Below are 26,812 nucleotides of genomic sequence, written 5' to 3' on the forward strand. Positions count from 1 at the left end.
ATCTTCTCCTACTATCATGTTTTCCTGATGCCATTTTTCACTCTTATTCTTCTAAATTCCTCAGAGATTATATTCTGCAGCACACCTATCATAAACTTCTCCATTACCCTCCATTCCCCCTTCTGGGGAAGGTCCCTTTAAAAAACAAACAAACAAACAATATAGGGTCTCACATCTTAGAATCATATAACAAAAACTGGTATAGAGTTAATATTTAAAAGATGGCCCTTTGTTTCTGGGAGAAGTTTGACATAATTAAAATATATTCACAGTTCCTTGAAGAAAATTCAGCTCATATTGCTCCTAATCTTTAAGTTTGACCACAATTCATTGTGTATACTGTCTCTCTGTGTGTATGTATATGTATATGGCTCACTGCTACAGGTTTTCCATGCAAATCTCTGTTGTAAGCAAAGGAGAACACATTGCTCATTCATTTTGTTTTTCTGAGTGTATGGTCAGGCCATATGTTTGATCTCTTCAAATAAAATCTGCAGTGTTCCAGGATTTGATGTAGCCAGAACAATGTTATCTATCCATCAATAAAATTAACTGGAACAGTTATCAAACTCAAATAGAAATAAACTAAACTGTATATAAGACTCCTTACACATCACATGTTGACTTAGAAAATTATATAGCAACACCTACATTCTATTGTGTATTGATTTATTTTGTTAAATATTGACAAAGTACACCTTTGCTTTGCATTGAACTTGGGAGTGTTGCACTGATAGTCAATGTATTTAATAACTCTCATCTAGAGGACCTCATCTTTCACAGGAAATTTTTCTCCAAATCAAACACCATGAAAGACCTCCATCATAGTGATATAACAGTTCCAATCACTTTTAATGATCAAACATCTCTCCATTTTATATCTTGTCTGATTTTTATGCTCAGATGCTCACTGAACAAGAATATTTGTTATTTTTTCAAAGAATCTTGAATAATTTTGATGAATAGATGGAAAACACTTAATTACAATAAAATCTTTGAAGCAGTCTTTTAATTTACTAGGGCAAATGATATTTCATGATCTATAAAAATGAGATAGCATATTATTTACCTTTTTCAACCTCTTCCAAAATATAAGGCCCATAAGTTAGGTCTCAAATAAAGAAACCAAAAACAAGCCATGTTTTTGGCATATATTTGCAAAGAAATAAAACATAAAAATATTTCCACATGCTAACAATGAAAATTAGAATAGATAATGTCCTCTCATTTATACAGTGAAGATTAATAATAATATAATTGTTATAAAATAAAGGAAAATCCAAACTTTTCAGCCCTAAATTAAAGTTAATCTTTTATTATCCCCCAAATAACTTTTAACTAGCTTAATATCCCACAACAAATGCCTCATGTGCTATAGCTAACATGAACTACTAGCTGATACTTAAATTTTGGCCAGCTCCTAATTAGAGTATATGGGTACTGTTATATATTAAATTAAATGTTATATATTAAAGGCATATTAATGAGGTGCTCATCTAACTTCTAAATGGGTCCCAAATGGATATGTAGGAGAAGTAGGGAAAGATTGGGGAAGCAGTCTCATGATGGGGAAATTAAGAATCCATAATTTTCCTGCACTGAGAATAGCTATCCACTAGGTAAACAAGAAGTATGACTATAAAATCTAAAATAATTTAATACTTTTTTTGCTAAAAGTAAATTTCTTATACATGTTGTCTTTGTATTCCCATCATGTAGCACATGCCTTTCACATATCTGGCACTTAAGAAATGCTTTAAGAAGACAAATAGGCAATTCTTGAAACCAAATTCTATTCACAAACAAAATAGAAATATAAGAAACAATGTCAGATATGAAATTATCTTTTCTTCATAAATATTGGAAGCAATTTGTTTAAGATATTGTGCAGACTATAAGATTCCGTTGACAGTTTCTCAATTTTGCTGAACTACTTTCCACCCTTCTTTTTTCATCCTTTACTTAAAGATATATTAAAAATACTAGTGAAGTAAAAACAAAACACACAAAGAAATTAATGTTTAAAAATCTTGTAAAATCAAATTTTATATGTAAGGCTCTAATAGAGATCACTAGACTGTTTAAGACTAAAATTTAGACCTTAATGAGCCGATCAGTTGGTTTTTTACACAAATCATACATACACACACACAACCACACACACACACACACACACACACACGGTTGAAATTTTTCAAAATGCAAAAGACTTATAGTTTAATAATTGACAAAGAAATAGTTATGTTTGCAAAACTGAACTACTAGATATAAGAGTAATATGAAAACTAAGAATTGACAACAGTGACAATAATAAATATGCACATTATAGTTGATGAACTTGAAAACTGAGGAGAAGGAATCAAGCTGGAGAAAAATCCAGGGAGCACATGCTTATTTTTCCTTTCTCTGGAAGTTGGCCTGAATAGGCTCATTAATGAGTATTAGATTCAGTCTCTTTCTAATAAAATAATAAAATAAAACTTGTCTTACCTTGTTATATACCTTGTCTATCTTCATTATTATAAAGTTTAACAACAACAACGACAAATAAATAAAGGTCCTTTGCCCTTTACACAAGTCTTCCTTCAGAAAACAATCAGACCTTCAATTTGGAGATGAAAATTTGTAAAACTAAAAGTATAACATCTTCTTGACTTTGAAAGACATTGAAGAATTAATTTGGCAGAAGAAAATTAAAATTTTTATATGATTTAATTTCAATTTCTTATAATTTCCATCACTTCCTTACTGTAAAACAAACTTGTTAATTATACCTGCTTATTCCTATTCTGACAAATTCAGATATCTACAGGCAAGATTGCTGGGTTAAAACTTCAGTAGAGAGGCAGAAAATAAACATTATAGGCCAAACAAATATTATAGTTCCAATAACTTTTAAGGTTCCTCCCTCCTTTTTCTTTGACTAATCATAACTTGCTTCCTAATATGGCTAACAGGGTATCTCCGGAATCCCTTAGAAAGCACTAAATTAAAAAATAAAATGTAACTGCAAAAAGTAATCATCCAACAAAATACCATTTCTGAAAAGTTCAGGTAAAAGTAGTATAGCATTTGCAGAAGTATACTCATACAGTCATTTATTAACATATACAAAAATCAATGCCACAAAAAAGTTAATGAATAAGTTTATCCTCCTTTCCTACTTGAAAATATTTGTATATACTGATGTCTCAATACACATGGAGGAAGTTAGAGACAGAATGTGATAAGAAATGCAGATTAACGGTTCAAAAGTAAAGTTGAAAGGAAAACATGTTAAAAACCACAAATAGTATATCAGATAAAAGAGTCCTTACCACAGCGATCTCTAATGACAAGGTTCCTGCCTTCTTTCAGGTGTATGGTGAGGAGGTAAGCAAAAGGGCTGGGGAGATTACTTAAGCAATCTCCTGCTTCTTCTAGAGTCTATAGGAGATAGAGAAACCATTTACTTTCCACCCCCTGATATGTAAACAAAAGAATACACACAAACATGCACACCCAGACACATGCATGCACACAAACACACTACATAAAACAAAAATAAAACTGTTTTCTTGCTTAAGGAAGGAAAATTTGCTAAAGACAGTGGTCCTTTTTAAGGAGTGAAATGTAGTAGGTATATTATGAGTTTTACACACATACACACACAAACACACACACACACATACACACACACATACACACACACTAATCTTCAAATTGTATAAATCCTATTTCTTATATTTTCCTTATTAGTTGAAACCTTGTTTGATGTCCATTAATAATGACTATTATCTTTAAACATAAGGAAATCCTTTTCTTTCTAGTTCTACTAGAAAGTATGTATCTACTATGTATTAATCACTTGTGTAACTATTGTATCTTCATTAGATGGTAAGATCCCACAAAGCAGTCTTCCTTGTCTCTTCCCTTGTCCAAGCACAGTACTCTGCTCATGATTAGCACTTAACTGTTTATTATCTTAAATCAAAAACCATCCTGTAACTCAGTCATGAGCTTACCATGCAAAATTAGCATCCTGAAAATTGTAGAAAATGTTGCTATCAAGTCACTGCATATTTATTACAAAAGGATTTACAGACTATATAAATAAGGATGGTTAATCTTCAACATTCTACATAGAGTAAAAAACAAATCCAGTTCTAACTTTATTTTCCAGTATATGTTTCCTAAGAATTATTTACTTGAGTGCTAGAGAATTTTAAAATAAAATAACCACAAACTCACAGATTGCTCTTCAAAAAGCTGGGAGGTCATTGAAGTATCCAAATCACTAGATCCACTTGGATTCTGTTATTTAAAAAAAAAAAAAAGATTTTTTTTTTTAGTATCTAGTCTAACCTCTCAGAAAATCATAAATCTCATCAACCCAAGCAATCCTCTCAACTTTGGTACAGAAATAATTGCTAAGGATATTTTATATACATATACTTGCACACATGTGTTTATGTATGTGTGTGTGTGTGTGTGTGTGTTTCTGTTGATTCAAAAATATGACTTCTCCTAACTTCTACTTATTACTCCCAGGGTCAAGTGCCACAAGTTCAATCACCTTCCACATAAACACGCTTCGGATATTTTCAGATAGATAGCATGTGCCTTTTCTCCAAATATAAGAAGGAACTCCCCCTGAGTTCATTTAAGTGATCTTTATGCTGCACATATAATGGATCTTCAATATCCTGTTTGTCCTTCTCTGGAAATAACTAGTTTATAAATATATCAGTTAATTTCCTGATTTGAATACGTCAAGAAACACAAGGAATTATGCCACAGCCTAATGAAACATGGTTAACAATGCTTCCTTAAATTTGCCTAGGACTTTATAGTTAAAGTGACCTTGCACCCACTGTCTAATTTAACTTAATCTCAGTTGAAATGGAACTCGGAGGTTATCTAAATCAACTTATCTGATTTATGAATCTAGGACAAATGACCCAACTGATCAATCTCAGACTGAAAACTTCTAATTACTGTCTGTTTTACTGGTCTAGTTCATAATTTTTGCAATAGTTCTTAGTATGTTCTAAAATTAAGGCGGTTTCTATCCATTAAGCCTGGTTCTGTCTCCTATGGCCACATGGAATAGATAAAATACTTGAAATCAGCTATGTTAGAGAGAGAGAGGGAGTTATTATTCTCAGTTAATAGACAAGGTAACAGAGGCAGAAATATTGACTTCCTTAGCCATGATCACACAGTTATTCAGGATTAGAACTAGGATTCCAACCCACGTCTATTGATTACAAGTTCAATGTTTCTTTCCTTTATATTATCAATTATAATATAAGCTCATTCGAAAAAGTCATTCTTTGTGTTTGACACATAGAATCCTGACTGATTGATCTTATAGAAATTAGAAGAGCTCTTAATTTGTCAAGACTTTCTATCAAAGTAGACATATGGAATTAGGAATTCTAGTTTGAGAGTATTCTCAAAATTTTGTTTTATTTACCTAGTTACAGGACATCATTCACTAAGTCTGCTTTGAAGTTATCTAAATATCATAGGACTTAACCTCACAGGCCTCTAGGTACTCTAATTTTATGTTATTCTTTTTTAAACTTACTAATGTACTGCCTTCTGGACTGAGATTACTTTTTAATATACAATGAAGTAGGGGTACAATAAACTAACATTCTATCCATAAGTGCTATAGTTATTATATTTTAAAGGAATTATGTAATTTTAATGATGAAGAAACTGGGACTATTCCTAACCTGACATCAAGCAATTTGTTAGTGACATAAATTATAATCAGAAAATTCCTTCAGAAAATTCAACAAGCATTTTATTAAGCACTCACTATGTGCCATACATTGTGCAAAATTCTGGGGATACAAAGAAAGGCAAAATACAACCCCTGCGTTCAATGAATGTGTAACAAAGGAACTTGCTACAATTCATCACTTTGGCTTTCTAAGTTGGCTTTCTAAGCCCCATTAACTCATTAAGAAACAAAATATAGAATGCTTAGAACACCAGATTCTTAGGTTGGCTTCTGGGGATAGGAGATAGGAGAAGAAAAGATTGATAACAGAGTGAACTTCAGTCTGATACCACAGGTCCTTTTACTTTACACTCCATTTTGGGGTGTGTCTGTTCTCATTTTCAGAATATCTACATATATGGGGCATATAGAACAATCCAGTACCTTCCTAAATGTGATCCATGAATTACCAGCCAGATACTATTCACTTCTTCAAAATGGGAGAGGGAGCCTTTATTAGTAGCATTTCTTGCATTTCCATAGGTAATATTATGCACTCTTAATAAAACACCCATCATCCAAGTATATAATCCTCATGAAACAGATCATCAATTTACTTTCTCTGACTTCCTGAAACACAAAATCCAACCAGCAACCAAGTGAGAAAGCCCCTCTGTATGCTTTAGCAATTAAGTACCAACTTGATGAAGGAGGCCACCTGAATCTAAGACCTGCCATTGGGAAGAGGCTTATACAAGGAAACCCGGCAAATGAGGCCTGCTCAGCATAATTGCTAGGACTTTGATTCTTCAATATGTGGAGGATGCAGTCTCCTCTGTTGTGTTTTAAGAGTGAAAAAGTAGGGGGGAAGGGAGGAAAAGAAAGGAAGAGAGCTTCCCAACTGAGCAGCTCCAGTTGGGTCCCCAGTAAGTGGCTCTACTCATATAAGTTGTTAAATCCTTCAGTCTTGAAGAGGACCATGACATGAGTTAGATGATGCTATGACATTCAAGTAAATTGCATTTAAGTGAGAGAAAGCCGTGTCCTCCTTTCTCTTCCAGAACATCTGGATCCAGTGGCTAGATATAGATGAGGACAACAGAAGATGGCCCTACATGCAGTGGGAGACCTTGGCCTTTTAAAGCTAAGGTTTTTAATAGATCAGTTGGACTGAGGCTGTGATTAAATGATTAAGTGATTTAGTGATTAAGGCTAGGTAGTAATTGAAGCAAAGAATGGCCTCTTTTACCTAGTATTAAAAAAAAAAACAAAACCTAACCAACTAACTAACTAAATAAATCTGTGAAGGGAAAGCCCTCAGGGTTTCGGGCCAAACAGAATTGAATACTATTTACATTCACTCTGAATCAATCAGATCCAAAAAATGACCAATTGGGGCTTAGCCTGAGACCTATTGTTGACCAATCAATAAGTATCATAAAGTCATAAAGTTTTTTTTTAATATTTTTTGATTGCTAGATCGGCTAAATTTCTTTTTTAAGGACCATGCCTTAAAACTAAATCACTGACTCTCATGGGCAGAGCAGTTAGGATAGTCCCACCATTTTTATTTTATCTATCTATCTATCTGTCTGTCTGTCGGTCTGTCTATTTATCCTAAAACTTGAAGAAAACCAGGAAAGCCAGGAGACACAGATGAGAAGGAAAAGAATTCCAAGAATGGGAGACAATCACTGCAAATGCAGTAGAGAGAAAGTGTCTTGTATGAAGAACAGCAAGGAGGCCACTGGACTGTGAAGCACGTGATGGGTAGAAGATGTAAGAAGACTGAAAAGATAGAAGATAGCAAAGACAGAAAAGTATCTAAGGAAAAAAAAAAGTTATTTAAACTCCTTCTCAATTTGGTTCCAGTTGTTTTTACAGATTTAAATTTTCCCCAGTTCATGTACATGTCCTAACCAAATTAGCCTGTCAGCTATTTGTTTCTTATACATAACACTGAATTTTCCTGGTCTTTTTCTTTGCATTGGCTTTCTCCCAAACCCAAACGTAGTCCCTCTTATTCTTTCACTTCTTCAAAAACTATGCTTAAAAGAGATCTTTCCTAACTTCTCCCTAACTGCCAATTTGCCTTATTTTTCTTTTGTCACCCCACTTAAAATGACACTTGTTATTTACTCCAGTGAAATGCAGCTTCTCTGAAGATAATAACCCATATTTCATTTTTGTTGTTTTATCTCACACTACTTACCACAATGTCAAAAGTTGATATTTGAGATATCTTGTTGATTTGTAATCTTAGATATTGGTGGTATTGAGAAAAGAGTTTTGAGGACCTGCTTCCCAGTACTATTATATGTCTGCTTTAATATCTCAAAATGTCAATGATTCCATAAGTATTGGTAACTCTTCCTACCAACAAATTATAACCCTTACAAATTCTAAGAGATGTTCTTCCCAAGTGCCAATGACTCTAAAACCCCAACACCCAATGGTCAACTTTCTGGATATAACCTTTTGACATTGTCAGATAAAAGTTAGTCTATTATTGTCTGATAATTTTTCAAAACTTTAACTGCTTGGTAAACTCTGCCAGAGTTTGTATTAATTTGATATAGACTTCAATAAGTTATTCTCTAAACAAAGATAGGGTTTCAGAACAGGACTTTGATGGAGTATATGGTAACATTCTATCCCAGAAAAAATAAAATAAGCTTTACATCTAAATAGTTGCTTTCCCCTAACTTACCCAAATTATGGCATCTCATTGTCTCTCCAAGTTTGCTTTACCCATTTCTGCCACAACATGATCCCATGCAAGTAAGAAAGTGACACAACCTTAAGCACTTTATTTTATTTACATACTTCTAAATGGACAAGTAAAGTACATTTGCTTCAAAACATTATAATTCTTCTCCTTGAAACAACAAGAGTATTAAAGGCAACAAGCTCCATTAACTCACCATTATTATGGAGGTTATACTTGCAGAGAAGTCACAGAATTTAAAGTTATAGTTCCCACAGCAACAGTAACTGTCACATGCTATATATACATAAAAAGGTAAGAAAATTATCACCTTATGGAGTAATAGAAAATACTACATATGCACAAAAGGGCAGAATTACAGCCACTGGGGGAACAATAAGTTTTAATATTCTGACATGTATAAATGTTTAAAAACCCTGAAGTACAATCTATGGAGAGTTGGAGTTCTAATATTATTATTTCCTTAACCAATCTCTTCCTTGTTCTTAAAACACACACACACACACACACACACACACACACACAACATGCACACATATACATACAATATACAATATCATATATACACATATATTATATATGTTTATGGTTATATGTATATAAAAATCATATGTGCATACACATATATAGGCATATTTTTCACTAAAAAAGTATACTGATTATAATCTTTCTGATTTCAATGGGAGTTAAAAATAAAAAGCAAAAATTTAGGAGGGAAAATATGTACCAAATCAAATAGTCAAATGCTGTTCTCCTGATAAGTTATCCCTGAATTATTACTTTGTCTATCTTGTGTCATTTATTATACTTCCCCATAGTAGGTTCAATAAATTCTTATTAATGATAATAAAGCATAATATTAAAAGGAACCATTTTATTTCTATACATGTATTTCTCAGTGACTAGCACTAACAAGTGCTTAATAAATGTGTCTGCTTAATTGTACATAGGGGTTTTTAGAAATATCAATTTATTTGTAAATACATGGCTACATTTTAGAAGGGGGTTTGGAGATATATTTATAGATCTGGAAACCATCACCATAAAGGTCATAATTGAACTAAGGAGAAATAATGAAAAGAGTACTCAGTACTCTTATATGTTTGCTTTAATATCTCAAAATGTCAATGATTCCATAAATATTGGTAACTCTTCCTACCAACAAATTATAAAAGAGGGTCTAGGACCAAGGTCTATGACATAATCACAAATAACAAGTAGGACAAGGATGATGATCCTAAAAAGGAGGCTAAAATATATGATTATATGTATATTTACACACACACACACACATATATATATACAAACATATATGTCTGTGTATGTATGTGTATGTTTATATATAATCTGAGAATCAAATATTTAAAATAATATTAAAAGATAATAATATAATTATAATATAATTTTTATAATTACCTGAAATATGAACTTTGGCTTTGGAACATAATGCTATTTTTGTGGCAGATTATAATATTACATATAAATTCATTTAACAAGCATTTACTAAATGCTTACTATAAGTAGAATACTGTCCTAGATATGGGGTTGATTCAAAGTTTAGAAAAGACATGTCTCTTACCTTCAATAATCCAGAAAAGGGGAAAGAAACATAACTATAAAATATGATACTATATAATTGTTTTAGATCTCTCCAATGCATCTAAGGGCAATTAGGTGGCACAATGGATAACGTGCAAGGTCTGGAATCAGGAAGGCCTGAGTTCAAATCTATTCTCAGGCAGTTACAAGCTGTGTGACTCTGGCTATGTCACATAACCCTTTTTGCCTCAGTTTATCATCTATAAAATGAGATGAAGAAGGAAATGGCCAACTACTTTAGTATTTTTGCTAAGAAAACCCCAATGGGGTCACTGAAGAATTGGACATGATTGAAATGATTAAACAACTATAAGTGCACTTAAGTTTCATGCAAGGGCTATAGTAGGATGCTGAGGATCAGAGAAGACATCATGGTGTAGATAACTTTTGAGGGCAGTTGTGGTATACAGCAGAAAGTGCTCTGGAGTCAAAGTAACTTGCAATCAAATGCTAACTTCAATTCTGACTCCGTAGCTTTGAGCAAGTGACTCAGCTTTTCCATGTGTCAGTTCCCTCATTTGCAAAATAAGGATAATGTACTAGATAGATCTGAATGAATTCCAGGGTTAGGCTTTAATCATATTTCATGATAATATCATTTGATCTTTACCTGAAGGACAAGAAAGAATTTAGCAAAGACAGAGAGGCAAGATATTACCATAGATGGAAAAGACTAAGCAAAACAAAACAAAACAAAAAGCACCATAGAGGCAACATCTTTGGGCATAAAGAATTATCTAGTTTGTCTACACAAAAACCAAGAACACAGAAGAAGCAAAGGGGATAATAAGACAGATTATAAAGATAGGGTAGTGCTAAACAATCTAGGCATTACATTCCAAGGAAAGGAATTTGAACCTTATTTATCAAGCTATCGGAGGTAGCTCAGGTTTTTAGCTGATCTATGCAAAAGGAAGTTTATCCTGCTAGCAGAATGAAAGAGATTGGACAATGGGGAGATAGAGACAGAAACACCTGTTTGCTAGAATCCATATGGCTAGCTACCACACCTAGAATACATGCTATTACCAGCTATATTAAAGCTTTCTTTCCCTTCAAGGCCCAGATCAATTGTTAACTGTTACAAGGGAATCTTCTACCCATCTCCTTATCATTTCTTTCCCTCCTCAAAACTTTCTACTATACTTTATCTGAACCATGCATTTTTCCATAATAATCTTATGTTGCAATTATTTATATACATGTTTTATCTCTACTCTCTGCAATTTAATCGTAAAGTCCTTAAGGACTGTCATTTTTCATCTTTCTATACCCAATGCAAACACAATGTGTTAGACATAGTAAATATTTATCCAACTTAATAATTTTTTTTTTTTATTGAACTTAATAATTCCCTTTACCTTTTCTCCCAGCTTTACAACAAAAAAACAAACAAAACACACCCTATCACCAACTGCTCAATTAGGAAAAATCATTTCTGGCCATAGACTCTGAATACTTCTCAATATTCAATGACTAATATTATTGCCAGTAATATCATTTGATACTAGATGTTGCTCGTAAATAAAAGGAACTACTAACATTAAGAAGTAAGGCTAAACAGAGCATTTGCTTTCTCCAACTTATGTTTAATTAATAACATTCATATCTCTTTATTGCAAATGGGCAGATGCATAGTGGAAAGAATGCCTAATTCAGGACCTGGTCCCTAACTGTATGAATGTGGGGGAGTCACTTCCTCTCATTAAGCCTGATTTTGTTTGTTTGTTTGTTTTCATTTGCAAAATATGAATAGTCCTATTTGAACAACCTATCTCTCAGGGCTATTATACTTGACACAACATTAAATGCTATGTAAACATTGTTATCCTTGGTACTGTTGGAGGTTAAGAAAGGCAAAAATAATCACTAAAAAAGGGAAAAACAGGGATTTGAATTTAGACTAAGATTTTTAAACCACACATACTGATCTTTATAAGAAACTGAACTCATGGTCTGATACAATATCAATATTATTTTACAGATCAAGGTAAAGAGGCAGATTTCCTTTTTATAAGTGATTTCAAATATTTTTTCAGATTTATTATGGAGTTATTAGATCAGAAAACTATGTAATGACTTGTTTATTTAATAAAACTAATTTAAGTAGCTATTTAAAATTTTCAATGACTTTTAACTGCTCAATAAACATTCTCTTTTCAATATTTTTTCAGAATCCTGCTCTTCCTTTGAGATTCAACTCAGGTATTACTTCCTCCACTCCATCCCTCAGTTCTTAGTACTTTTTTCTCCTCAATTTTCCATTTTCTGTGTTCTTTTCTCTGTGTATATTTTATGCCCTAGGAGAATGTAAGGTCCTTGAGGAGGGATGCTCTTTCAGTTTTGCTTTGGGGCTGTTTGAGGGAGGTGGTGGTCAGAAGCAAAATACTGAGGAGGAGGGAAAGGGGGGGAAAAAGAGAAAATTTTTGCTTTTGTTTGTACAGTGACTAGTACAATATGTAGTACATACCTGGAGTTTAATAATCAATTGTTAAATCTGTTGAATTGAATTTTCTTCAACAGAAGAATGTATCCATAATTATTTTAACAGAATAAACATATGCATATTTTTATCTTCAACTATTTCAGGTGTATAACACAAGATGACTATAAACCAAGAAAAAATGGAAACTTAAATAAATCTGAACTCAAGGTGATCTAAAGAAAAATAGAAAGGCAAATGATAAATCTCCAAAAGCAATCAGGTACTACTAATGATGATTTATGAAGAACAAGTGATATATAAGACATCTCTGTGAGTAGAAAAAGGTGAACTATACATTAACAAGAATAAGAGTTAACAAATCGGCAGCCTGGATGATCCTTTGAAGAGAATTTATGAAAAGTCATTGACAAGACTAACCAAAAAAATTAAAGTGTGGGTTGTTTACAGTTTAAACCAGTGATTAGTATACCCCGATGAATGAATGTATAAATGGTGGATGAATGAAAAAAAAGAAACATTTATTAAGGAAATACTATGGGCTGCACAGTGGGAATATAAATGTAATGGAAAAAACAGGCACTTCCCTTTTACATTCTAATGTAGGATACAACACACGTATGCTGAGAGTGGCCAAAAGAGGACATCTGGTCCAGAAATATGTAGAGATGGTAAATGGAGTAGTTTGGGAAGTTTCTAAGATCATAGTTAAGAACTGATTTGGTCATAGTTCCAGTACTAAAGTTTGGAGGGATACACATTTAGGGACAAGGTAACTGATAAGGTTATCAAGATGGTAATTAGAGAGGAGGAAGTGAAGTGAAGAATGTTTGGAATCTATCTGAAATAGTGGGTAGGTGAAACAGGCACTATTAAAGACAGTGGGTTTTGCTCCTGGTCAAAAATTCCAGGAGTGTTAAATGCTATAATATGAGCTCAGATTCGAGAAGACAGATGAGACTACGAATCCACAAAAACATCAAAGAGAAGTAGTACTATATATTTCAGTTTTTGGTTATTTCAAGGTAGTACAATGTTTTATTCATCTTCATCTTTGTGAGTTGCAGTGTGCAAATAAATTCGTCACTTGTTAAACATGATTAACATCACTAAGTTTAACTATGCTGCTCCTTAGACAACAAACATACATAACAAACTGCAATCAATTACTTTCTAATCACTAAAGTAGTGGCAGACATATATGTATACATTCATGCACGCATACACATATACACACATACATATGCATCCACACAAATACAACGTAAATATATAGAATAATATAATCATGTCAATAGAAGAAATTTAAAATATTGATTATGTAGCTAATTCAATCTTTACTTTCCTCTTTCTACTTATTCATAAACCTGAAAAAAGTAAGCTCATTCTTAAATTTAGAATTTTCTAAGTTACTGTTATTAAAAAAATTAGATCACACTATTACCACTGCTTAATAGATGTCTTCTAGTTTGCTGAGATAACTTCCTCTAAAACCTCATCAACAAATACTGTGTGGTGGGTTTTTTCTTTGACGCTGAAACTTATAAGCATTAGTATTTCACATTCATGAATGTTTGAGGCACATATTGTAATCAATAGAAAATCAATAGAAAATCCCCAAATGGTCTAATAAGTACAAAAAGGAGAAAAGGAGATAATGAAATAAAGAAATACTAGACAAAAGAAATAAGCTGGACTCAAACTACTAGTCTGCTAAAATGTTAATTTTAGAAGTTGAGTTGTTTTTTTTTTTTCTCACTAGCTATGTCACTGTTTCATTATCTAAGTTACTTAACAACTCTTGTTCTCAGTTTACTTATCTGAAAATGAGGATATTATCTGAAGATCTCTCTGGCTCTAACATTCTATCACCCTATCTTAAGTGACTTAAGATTTTAGAGGTGGGACTTCCGGTTAAGATGGCGGAGAGGAGGCTCACAGTTGCATAAGCTCCGCGCTTTCTCTCACTATCCACTTCATTACAAGCCTCTGAATCAATGCTTGACTGAAAAAAACCCACAAATAGTTACCAAGAGAAGCCATCCTTGAGATCCGCCAAGAAAGGTCTGTCTTTACTGGAGGGCTGGGGCGGTTTTAGATCGGGCGCAGGCTGAGGGCAGCGGCAGTGAGAGCACGGGAGCAGACTGGAGAGGGGGTGGGGAGTGATCGTAGCCGTCTCTGCGGGGAGAGCTTCGCTACAGGTTTGGAACCTGCAGCAAGTCAACAGCCCAGCAGAGAAGCTAAAAACACCGGGGCTGAAGAATACAACTGCAAACAGCTGGAGTCTCTCAGGACCTGGCCGCCCCCCCCTTCCCCCCCCTCAGTGACTCAGCACGCTTTGGGATCTCAGAGCGCAGGCGCAGCACAGTCCTGCTAGTGCCTCACTGCTGCCCCCTGCAGTCTGTAGAGGAAGCTCGATAACACACCCAGCCCCCCCCCAAAGAAAGACTCCAGTTTTTTCTGTTTTTCTTTGGTAGTTTGTCTCTGATTAATAGACAGAATGAGCAAGAAGCTGAAGAGGACTTTAACCCTTGACAGCTTCTATACAGATAGAGAGCAGACTCTAAATCCTGAGGAGACTAAAAACAGGCAGTCCCCAGGTGATTCCCCAAAGGAGGAGATCGTCTGTTCCTCAGCACAGATGAACCTCATAGAAGTGATTAAAAAGGCTCTCACAAGGGAGCTAGAAGAAAAATGGGGAAAGCAGAGTGAGGCTTGGCAAAAGGAGAGGGAGGCTTGGCAAAAGGAGAGGGAGGCTTGGCAAAAGAGCCTGGAGAAAGTTAAAGAGAGAGTGGATAAAGAAGTAAAATCCTTGAAAAATAGGATTAGTGAACTGGAAACAGAAAACAGCTCTCTAAAAAACAAAATTGGCGAAATGGAAAAAAATTCCACAGAACAAAAGAACTCAATTGGACAATTAGAAAAAGATTTTAAAAAAGTGAGTGAAGAGAATACTTCACTGAAAATCAGAATTGAACAAGTGGAATTGAATGACTCGAGGAGACAAGAAGAATCAGTCAAGCAAATCCAAAAAAATCAAACAATGGAGAAAAATGTGAAATACCTTCTGGGGAAGACAACAGACCTGGAAAACAGATCCAGGAGAGACAATCTGAGAATCATTGGACTCCCAGAAAAACATGATGAAAAAAAGAGCCTGGACACTGTCTTCCAGGAAATTATCAAAGAGAACTGCCCAGAAGTCATAGGAACAGAGGAAAAAATAAACATTGAAAGGATTCATCGATCACCCACTGAAAGGGATCCTAAAATCAAAACACCAAGGAATATAGTGGCCAAATGCCAGAACCCTCAGGTGAAAGAAAAAATATTGCAAGCGGCTAGAAAAACCCAATTCAAGTATCAAAGAGCCACAATAAGGATCACCCAGGATCTGGCAGCATCCACATTAAAAGATCGAAGGGCCTGGAATATGATATTCCGAAAGGCTAAAGAACTTGGTATGCAACCAAAAATAACTTACCCAGCGAGAATGAGCATCTTTTTCCAGGGAAGAAGATGGACATTCAACGAAGTAAGCGAATTTCATCTATTTCTGATGAAAAAACCAGAACTTAACAAAAAGTTTGATCTACAAATATAGAACTCAAGAGAAATCTAAAAAGGTAAAGATTAATCTTGGGAACTATATTTTGACTATATAGATGTATAAAGAATACATGTATACCTTGTTCTAGAAATTGATGTGGAAAGGACATTGTACCAGAAAAAGGGTAAAGTGGGGGTAGTACATCTCATGAAGAGGCATAGGAAACCTATTATATCTGAGAGAAAGAATGGAGGGGGATGAATATAGTGGGTATCTTACTGCCTTCAGAATTGGCTTTAAGTGAAAAATCTTAAGACATATTCAATCTATGGTGAAACTTCTCCCATCTCATTGAAAAGTGAGAAGGGAAAAGTGGAAAGGGAAGGAATAAGCTAAGCGGAAGGGAATACGGGAACTGGGAGGGAAAGGGGTAAGATAGGGGGAGGAACTCTAAGGCAGGGGGAGGGACACTAAAAAGGGAGGGCTGTGAGAAGCAAGGGGTGCTCACAAGCTTAATACTTGGAAGGGGGGGAAAGGGGAAAGAAGGGAGGAAAGCATAAACCGGGGTTAACAAGATGGCAAGTAATACAGAATTGGTCATTCTAACCATAAACGTGAACGGGGTAAACTCCCCCATAAAGAGGAAGCGGTTAGCAGAATGGATTAAAAGCCAGAATCCTACAATATGTTGTTTACAGGAAACACACCTGAAGCGGGGAGATACATGCAGGTTAAAGGTAAAAGGTTGGAGCAAAATCTACTATGCTTCAGGTGAAGTCAAAAAAGCAGGGGTAGCCATCCTGATCTCAGATCAAGCTAAAGCAAAAATTGACCTAATTAAAAGAGATAAGGAAGGACACTATATCTTGCTAAAGGGTAGCATGGATAATGAAGCACTATCTATATTAAACATATATGCACCAAGTGGGGTAGCATCTAAATTCTTAAAAGAGAAACTAAGAGAGCTGCAAGAAGAAATAGACAGTAAAACTATAATAGTGGGAGATCTTAACCTTGCACTCTCAGAATTAGATAAATCAAACCAGAAAATAAATAAGAAAGAAGTCAAAGAGGTAAACAGAATACTAGAAAAGCTAGATATGATAGATCTCTGGAGAAAATGTAATGGAGACAGAAAGGAATACACTTTCTTTTCAGCAGTTCATGGAACCTATACAAAAATTGACCATATATTAGGACATAAAAACCTCAAACTCAAATGTAGTAAGGCAGAAATAGTAAATGCATCCTTTTCAGACCACGATGCAATGAAAATTACATTCAACAAAAAAGCAGGGGGAAGTAGACCAAAAAATAATTGGAAACTAAATAATCTCATACTAAAGAATGATTGGGTAAAACAGCAAATCATAGACATAATTAATAACTTCACCCAAGAAAACGATAATAATGAGACATCATACCAAAATGTATGGGATGCAGCCAAAGCGGTAATAAGGGGAAATTTCATATCTCTAGAGGCCTATTTGTATAAAATAGAGAAAGAGAAGGTCAATGAATTGGGTTTGCAATTAAAAATGCTAGAAAAGGAACAAATTAAAAACCCCAGTCAAACACTAAACTTGAAATTCTAAAAGTAAAAGGTGAGATCAATAAAATTGAAAGTAAAAAAACTATTGAATTGATTAATAAAACTAAGAGTTGGTTCTATGAAAAAACCAACAAAATAGACAAACCCTTAGTAAATCTGATTAAAAAAAGGAAAGAGGAAAATCAAATTGTTAGTCTTAAAAATGAAAAGGGAGAACTCACCACTAACGAAGAGGAAATTAGAGCAATAATTAGGAGTTACTTTGCCCAACTTTATGCCAATAAATTCGACAACTTAAATGAAATAGAAAAATACCTCCAAAAATACAGCTTGCCCAAACTAACAGAGGAAGAAGTAAATATCCTAAACAGTCCCATCTCAGAAAAAGAAATAGAACAAACTATCAATCAACTCCCTAAGAAAAAATCCCCAGGACCAGATGGATTTACATGTGAATTCTACCAAACATTTAAAGAACAATTAACTCCAATGTTATATAAACTATTTGAAAAAATAGGGATTGAAGGAGTCCTACCAAACTCCTTTTATGACACAGATATGGTACTGATACCTAAACCAGGTAGGCTGAAAACAGAGAAAGAAATTTATAGACCAATCTCCCTAATGAATATTGATGCTAAAATCTTAAATAAAATATTAGCAAAAAGATTACAGAAAATTGTCACCAGGATAATACACTATGACCAAGTAGGATTTATACCAGGAATGCAGGGCTGGTTCAATATTAGGAAAACTATTAGCATAATTGACTATATCAATAACCAAACAAACAAAAACCACATGATCATCTCAATAGATGCAGAAAAAGCATTTGATAAAATCCAACATCCATTCCTAATAAAAACACTTGAGAGCATAGGAATAAATGGACTTTTCCTTAAAATAGTCAGGAGCATATATTTAAAACCATCAGTAAGCATCATATGCAATGGGGAAAAACTGGAACCTTTCCCAGTAAGATCTGGAGTGAAGCAAGGTTGCCCACTATCACCATTATTATTTAATATCGTATTAGAAACACTAGCCTCGGCAATAAGAGTCGAGAAAGATATAAAAGGAATTAGAGTAGGCAATGAGGAAACCAAACTATCACTCTTTGCAGATGATATGATGGTATACCTAGAGAACCCCAGAGATTCTACCAAAAAGCTATTGGAAATAATTCATAATTTTAGCAAAGTAGCTGGCTACAAAATAAATCCCCATAAATCCTCAGCATTTTTATACATCACCAACAAAACCCAACAGCAAGAGATACAAAGAGAAATTCCATTCAGAATAACTGTTGATACCATAAAATATTTGGGAATCTATCTACCAAAGGAAAGTCAGGAATTATATGAGCAAAATTATAAAAAAGTCTCCACACAAATAAAGTCAGACTTAAATAATTGGAAAAATATTAAGTGCTCTTGGATCGGCCGAGCGAACATAATAAAGATGACAATACTCCCTAAACTAATCTATTTATTTAGTGCTATACCAATCAGACTTCCAAGAAAATATTTTATTGATCTAGAAAAAATAACAACAAAATTCATATGGAACAATAAAAAGTCGAGAATCTCAAGGGAATTAATGAAAAAAAAATCAAATGAAGGTGGCCTAGCTGTACCTGATCTAAAATTATATTATAAAGCAGCAGTCACCAAAACCATTTGGTATTGGCTAAGAAATAGATTAGTGGATCAGTGGAAAAGGCTAGGCTCACAAGACAGAATAGTCAACTATAGCAATCTAGTGTTTGACAAACCCAAAGCCCCTAACTTCTGGGAAAAGAATTCATTATTTGATAAAAACTGCTGGGATAATTGGAAATTAGTATGGCAGAAATTAGGCATGGACCCACACTTAACACCATATACCAAGATAAGATCAAAATGGGTCTATGACCTAGGCATAAAGAACGAGATTATAAATAAATTAGAGGAACATAGAATAGTTTATCTCTCAGACTTGTGGAGGAGAAAGAAATTTGTGACCAAAGATGAACTAGAGACCATTACTGATCACAGAATAGAAAATTTCGATTACATCAAATTAAAAAGCCTTTGTACAAATAAAACTAATGCAAACAAGATTAGAAGGGAAGCAACAAACTGGGAAAACATTTTCACAGTTAAAGGTTCTGATAAAGGCCTCATTTCCAAAATATATAGAGAACTGACTCAAATTTATAAGAAATCAAGCCATTCTCCAATTGATAAATGGTCAAAGGATATGAACAGACAATTTTCAGAGGATGAGATTGAAACTATTACCACTCATATGAAAGAGTGTTCCAAATCATTATTGATCAGAGAAATGCAAATTAAGACAACTCTGAGATACCACTACACACCTGTCAGATTGGCTAAGATGACAGGAAAAAATAATGATGAATGTTGGAGGGGATGCGGGAAAACTGGGACACTAATGCATTGTTGGTGGAGTTGTGAACGAATCCAACCATTCTGGAGAGCAATCTGGAATTATGCCCAAAAAATTATCAAAATGTGCATATCCTTTGATCCAGCAGTGTTTCTATTGGGCTTATATCCCAAAGAAATACTAAATTTCTTTAGAAATACAAAAGAAATAAGCTGGACTCAAACTACTAGTCTGCTAAAATGTTAATTTTAGAAGTTGAGTTGTTTTTTTTTTTTTCTCACTAGCTATGTCACTGTTTCATTATCTAAGTTACTTGACAACTCTTGTTCTCAGTTTACTTATCTGAAAATGAGGATATATTCTGAAGATCTCTCTGGCTCTAACATTCTATCACCCTATCTTAAGTGACTTAAGATTTTAAAGGTAAATGTCAATACAAAAATTTTTAAGGAATGTGAATGTAACCTGCCCATAGGAGGGCTCCCAATGCTAAGGTGAAATTTGATCCTACACTACAAACCCTAGAATGCTGTTCTTAGAGACAGTTCTTTTTAGGTGGATTTACAGATTCAGATAATAGAATAATGTTTATCTCTATGATAAGACAAAATGAAGAATTATCTCTTTTCTTTTTGTAAAATTAAATGAAATTTTAAAGAATTAAATGGAGTAAAATTAGAGCTAACTAGAATTTTTGAAATATCATGTGTCCTGATTAACTTAATATTCAGATTCATCTTTCAACCTATGTCAGTCAGAAAATTCTAGAGTTCATTTTGCCCTCCCTTCATGTTATGTATGGGGAAAAAAGCTAAGTATTATAGTGGAAAGAATGCTGGTATAACTAAGGAAAAGAGGTTCCTACCTGTGTGAGTACCATAGTTAAGGCACTGAACCTCTCTAGCCTCAATTTCCTCATTTATTAAATAGGGAAAATTATATTTGCACTACCTACCATGCAAGGTTGTCATGAGCAAAACATTTTTTCAATTTCTAAACTCTATGTCTACTGACCTATGACCATTATGATATAAAAAATAAACTTGGTTGCACATGATTGAGCAATGTGTAATGTTTATATCATTATTTTAATAATAAATAATTTTATATCATTTGATCTTGCTCATATGTGCTATTATAAATTTCTATTTTAAATGAGGAGAGTAAGACTCAAAGAAAATAAATGACTTGTCCAGGATCACATAAGGTAGTGTCAAGGCAGGAAAAGTCAAACATTTCTAATTCTGAATCTAGTAGTCTTTCCTACTTATCTGATCCATCCTTTGAATATAAGTTCTCATTTTACTGCAATGGGAATGTTTAAAGTATAGGTGAATAGGCTATTTGCTTCAAAGAACCTTCAAATTGGAAGCGTTTCTATTTCCTTATCATTCACTCACTTTTCTATTATTTTAAAACTTTTCCCTCCAGAGTAGTTAATAATTCCTTATGGTTAAATCTAATGACTTTTTCTTTCAGTTCTTATTCTTCCTGACCACTTCACCACATCTGATATGGTTAACAACTTCTTTTTTGAAAGACAACTTCCTTTGGTCATATGTGAAGCTGTCACCAGGAACAAAGACAAAGCCCCAAGTCCTATAACATTCTTCTGTGAAAGACTGATCACCAATTAATCGTTGGTTTTGCTCCCCAAATACTGTAACTTATGAATGCTATCTACTAAGATTTGGAAAGCTGCAGAGATAGAAAAAAAAAGTGTTTGTGGAAAGAATAGTGACAGCAAGTAAGTGATAGATCTTAGACATTAAAACATGCTGATTTTGCCCCATTAATAAATCATTCATTCTATGAGACTTGGGGCTTGTTTCATTTTAGGGTCCTATAATGTTTAGCACAGAGTTTTTAAGATGTTTCAGCCTTTTTTCAATAATGTCAACCTCTTCATGACCGATAATATTTGGGATTTTCTTGACAAAGACACTAGAGTTTGCCATTTACTATTCCAGATTATTTTACAGATAAGGAAACTAAGGCAAACAGGAATAAGTGACTTGCCCAGGGTCATATAAATGCCTGAGGCCAGAGTTGAACTCAGGAAGAAAACTCTTCCTGTCTGTAGAACTGGCACTCTAATGTCTGCGCCACTTAGCTGTCCCCTTTTGAACATATTGGGCACTGGATAAAATGTTTATTGGATTCTATTATCTGTTCCATTCCTCTGGTTATTATTTTTGATCTGCAAATGTGACTTGTATAAAACACTCTCAGTAAAAATAAATAAAAAACCAAAACAAACAAAGAGAAAAAAAACCTAATTCTGTCTACGCCACCAGTATATGCCAACTTAGGTAGTCTTAATTGCATATGCCACTGAGAAGTGAAGTGACTGATCATAAACCCAGTGTTTGTCAGAGAATGAAATTCAGGCCTTATTGATTCCTAGGACACTCCCAATACCCTACATCATGCTGCCTCTTGGAGGAAACAGAAGCCTAGGCAGGGTCTGACTATCATTAGGTCACAGAATTAATAAGTGTCAGAGGACAGTCTTGAATTTACATCTTCTGATTGCTAAGAAAAGACTTTCTCCATCTGAAAACAGTATATACTAGAGTAGTTTTTAAAATACAAAATATCATCAAGTAGTAGCTATCATTTGGCTCCCTCTACCAAAGCAGAATGCAAAACAACAAACCTGGTATATTCTAAATTCTTATTAGTAACATCTTTGTAAGGAGGAGAATTCTAAATAATTATTAAATCTAAAATGAAGAACATTTTAAAGGAAAAAACAACTTATAAGCAGAGAAGAAAAGTGTTTTGGAATTGTTGCTAAGATAATGGCAGCATACTCTAACTGATAAATACTCAGAAAATGAATAAACAGTATTCAAGAGTAGGAAACTATTAATAATATGAAAGATTGTTTCAAATAATTAATGATAATGGAAGAAATGCAAGGATGTCATCTCATTTGTAGAAAATAGATAACAAAAGAAAAGAAAAATTAAGATCTGAGGGACTATGAAAAGATAGATACACTAACATATTATTGAAGGTACATTGAATCTGGAAGGTAATTTGGAATTATAAATTATGCTTTAAAAAGGGACTACCATGCATAATCTTTACCAAATATTTCGTTGTTAAGCATATTGTGCAAAGAGGTAGATAGAAATAACAAAATATTTATAGCAGCACTTTTTTATGTGTGAATAATGAAGAACTGAAAACAAAGATAAATCATTCACCAAATTAGCTGTAGCAAATAAATGTGATACAATATTACTCTTCTAGATGGTAAACTTGTTGAGGATAGTCTGTCTTTTGACTCTTTTTTATATTTCTAGTATTTAGTACAATGCCTGGCATATAGCAAGTGTTTAATAAATGCTTACTGATTGGTGGATGAATTAAAATAAATAATGTATATAATATGAATATGAATCATATAGATTACTGAAATAAGAAAACTAATATACATAGTAAATTTCAAAATACAAATGGAAAGAATAATAAAAACAAAATTATCTAAAATAAATTCTATAAAATTATAATGATAAGAGTTGAATCACAGGAAGAGGGATTTGGGAATGTGCCTCATTTCCTATTTTACAAAGATAGGTGATTATAAAGGTGACTGTAAATGTGAAACATTGTTTATAATGGCAGATTTAGCTGATATATTAGAGTTATAGAATCACAAAATCAAAACTGCAAGAGACCTTAAGAGGTCTCTAGCTCTTTTTCTTTCTCTTGTTCCTGTTCCTTTTCCTCTGCCTCCTATTATTAAAATCTAATCAGGCATTAATGCTGAATGCTCATTTAAACCTCAAAACAACCCAGAAAGGTGGGCCCTATTGTTATCCCTACTTGATAATATTTAAAGAGACTGAGGCAGACAAATATTAAGTGAGTTTCCAGAGACACACAGCCAATAAGTGCTTGAGACTTAATTAAAATTTGGCTCTTCCTGATTCCAGGCCCATTTATCCACCATGCTACTACCTGTCTCAGTCTAATAACTATTACCAGTTACAATCCCCATTCATTCAATTTCACAAACTGGAAAATTAGATGATATCTTTGATTCCTCACTCTTCCTGAATCATCAAGTTTTGTCTGCTCATCCCTTCTAATATATTTCATCTTTGCCCCTCAAGGATCCTTATTCCTTTACATTTTGACTACTTTAAGAATCTATTTCTGAGTCCATGCTCCCTGACTGATGCATAAAGTATTGCCTTGATTCCATGCTTTTCCCATGTCTAGTTTTCATTTAGTATACACACACACACACACACACACACACACACACACACACACCCTTTGACCCTTTGAAGAGCCAATACTTAGTACCTAAGTTTCCTTGGTCAATTGCCTAACCTCTTGTACCTCGTTTACAAAAATGAGTTTAACCAGATAACCCCTCCAGAAGGAACCAAATTTAAACTTTTTTTCCCCTTATCTTTTGCTGAGGCAATTGGGGTTAAGTGACTTGCCCATGGTCACACAGCTAGGAAGTTTTAAGTATCTGAAGTGAGAAGAATCAGGTCCTCCTGATTTCAGGGCTGGTGTTCTATCCACTGCACCACCTAGCTGCCCCTAAACTTTTTTTTTTTTTTAATAAACTATGAAAAAAAGGAAATAAAGCCAAATCAAAAGTGATAAGGTAGGAGAAAGCAAACAAGAGGCCAGGAAAGTGGAAGGAGATATGATCAAAAGTGACCTTCAGAGTTGAAGACCTCACAGTTTCAGGAAAATATAGTAATTATTCCCAGTCAATACATGATTATCTTAGTAGTAGCCTGAAAGAATTAATCTACCTCTTAGAACTATTTAAAGAATAGCTCCTCTACAAGACTGTATTCTATTATTAGTAAAGGGACTATTATCTCAAACCATTACAAATATAATTATTCTCTGTTTCCAGTACCTCCCATCCCACCCAATTTTCCAAAGATTTATCAAAATATGGTGCCCCAAAATACAGTCTGACTCTACTCAAGAAACTAAAGTGGCTTCCTCTTTTTTTAAATGTGAAATGTAAATTTCTTTGCTCAGCAATCAAAGTCAGTCACCATTTGACTAAAACTTCCTTTTCCAGATTTGCTACAAATAAGTCCCTTGTCCCATCCCTAGTATACCAGGTGTTACAAACACATTAACCTACTGTAACAATATTATTATATCCTGTCCCTGTGCTTTTTCATAAGCATTCTTCTTCCTCCTTCAGCTTCCAATCTTATTCCAGAATACTCTCTGTCCCTTCACAATGCTACTTCACAGGATATATAAATTCCTTCAAAGGCTAGTTCTGTTGTTGCCATCTATACAAGACCTTTCCTAACACTCATACTCCAGTTTGTGGTGCTTTCTCTTCAGCTCAAATTACTTTGCATTTATTTTGAGCTGTGCCGTGTTTATTTCTCTGAGACCTGTTATATAATGTTGTAAAATTTAAGTTCATTGTTTCATTTTTTGTTTCATTTTTGCCTTTGCATCATCAATGTCTTAAAGAGTAAGTTTTATATATTTTATGCTTAATAAATGTTTGTTAATTAAATTATAAATAGGTGCATTTTAGGCTTTCATGCCAGAGGTAAAACAATAAGAAAAACAAAAATCCCTAAATATCAAGTATAGTATTTGATGAACCAAATTATATTATGAGAAAGATTAGTGATATTTAAAACTGCATATCAGTTCCACAATTCATGAAAATATTTAGTGACATCAACATGACAAATTCAAGTTTTCCTAGACTGGCTGAACCACACAAATCTCAAACAACAACTTTTTTTGTTTACAACTTTTGACAAAATTTCACAGAAATAAAATCTGCACATTCTAAACTAATTCACTCACCTCTGTTTCTTCTACTATATCACCAGCCAGATTTGTCTTCTGAAGTACCTCAAAGATACCATCACTAGATGCCCTCCTTTCCTCCAATACAGAAGCATACATGTCTTCAGAAACTGTTTCAGCTACACCATAATGGGCTACCTCCTCCTGGATCCATTCAGAGTCTTCTTCAGATTGTTTCAAGGAACTACTGCTGCTCTTGAGAGACATCCCAGCAGTGGAAAGACCATGAGGTACAGATGTGAACGAGGCCTGATGCCCTGAATAAGAATGCCCATCTTGAGCCAAAGCCCCAGCCTCCAGTATGTCAGGTACTGACAAACTCAGTCGTCTATCCAAACGACAACTTTCTCTTAAGTCCAGAGTTTTGTCTGAGTTTTTCTTCACTTTCTTCTTGCTTAAGTTGAGTAACAAAGGCCTTGTTCTCTGCTTCAATGAACCCCAGACAGATGGTTTATCCAGATCCATGACTATATAAGTCACTGTAAAAGAATCTTTTTTGCTGGGGAGTGCTTCAGTTTAAAACTTCAACAAATCCTATAAAATATGATATAGGAAAAACAGTAGTTAACTTTCTAACTAGGTTTACTTTAGAGCAAAATACTTTGGGAAAAACACAATTTGTATTTCCCGATCTTCCACAAAAAGACTCAAGAATGAGAACAATTCAATTAGTAATTTTCCTCACTGGGGAAAATGCAATATTTTTGACTATGAGTCGAGGCCTTTAAACCTTATCACAATAGAACCTGGCAAGTAAAAGCAACACACAAAGCACGGAACACATGATCTAGACAACTATTTTCTTTCTTTTCCTCCCAAGGGAAAGCATAATGACAAAATTTTCCTAGGGATTATTTACACATTTTATAGATTAAGAGTTTTAAGTACTTAAACTAGTGTGATCAGTGTAGACATCTTTCCATTCCTTAAACCAAAATATAAGGCAAAAAGTATTCCCTGTTGATGCTCTTATTTTGAAAGCCAGTTGCCCACCTACATCA

At 33.9% G+C, this 26,812-nt stretch overlaps 1 protein-coding gene across 2 annotated transcripts in view; it reads right to left on the reverse strand.

Annotated features, from left to right (window-relative positions):
- Window positions 1-26,332, reverse strand: part of MCTP2 (multiple C2 and transmembrane domain containing 2) — a 210,084-nt gene extending 183,752 nt beyond the window's left edge. For both annotated transcript variants that reach the window (XM_051981036.1, XM_051981037.1), the window contains exons 1-3: window positions 25,809-26,332; window positions 4,231-4,293; window positions 3,318-3,426 (exon numbers count right to left, since the gene is read on the reverse strand). In XM_051981036.1, the coding sequence (XP_051836996.1) occupies window positions 3,318-3,426; window positions 4,231-4,293; window positions 25,809-26,276 (640 nt within the window). In that variant the 5' untranslated portion in view covers window positions 26,277-26,332. The remainder of the gene's footprint in view (window positions 1-3,317; window positions 3,427-4,230; window positions 4,294-25,808) is intronic.
- Between the last annotated feature and the right edge of the window lie 480 nt (window positions 26,333-26,812).

Source organism: Antechinus flavipes, chromosome 2 (assembly GCF_016432865.1).
Source record: "Antechinus flavipes isolate AdamAnt ecotype Samford, QLD, Australia chromosome 2, AdamAnt_v2, whole genome shotgun sequence".
Lineage (NCBI taxonomy): Eukaryota > Metazoa > Chordata > Mammalia > Dasyuromorphia > Dasyuridae > Antechinus > Antechinus flavipes.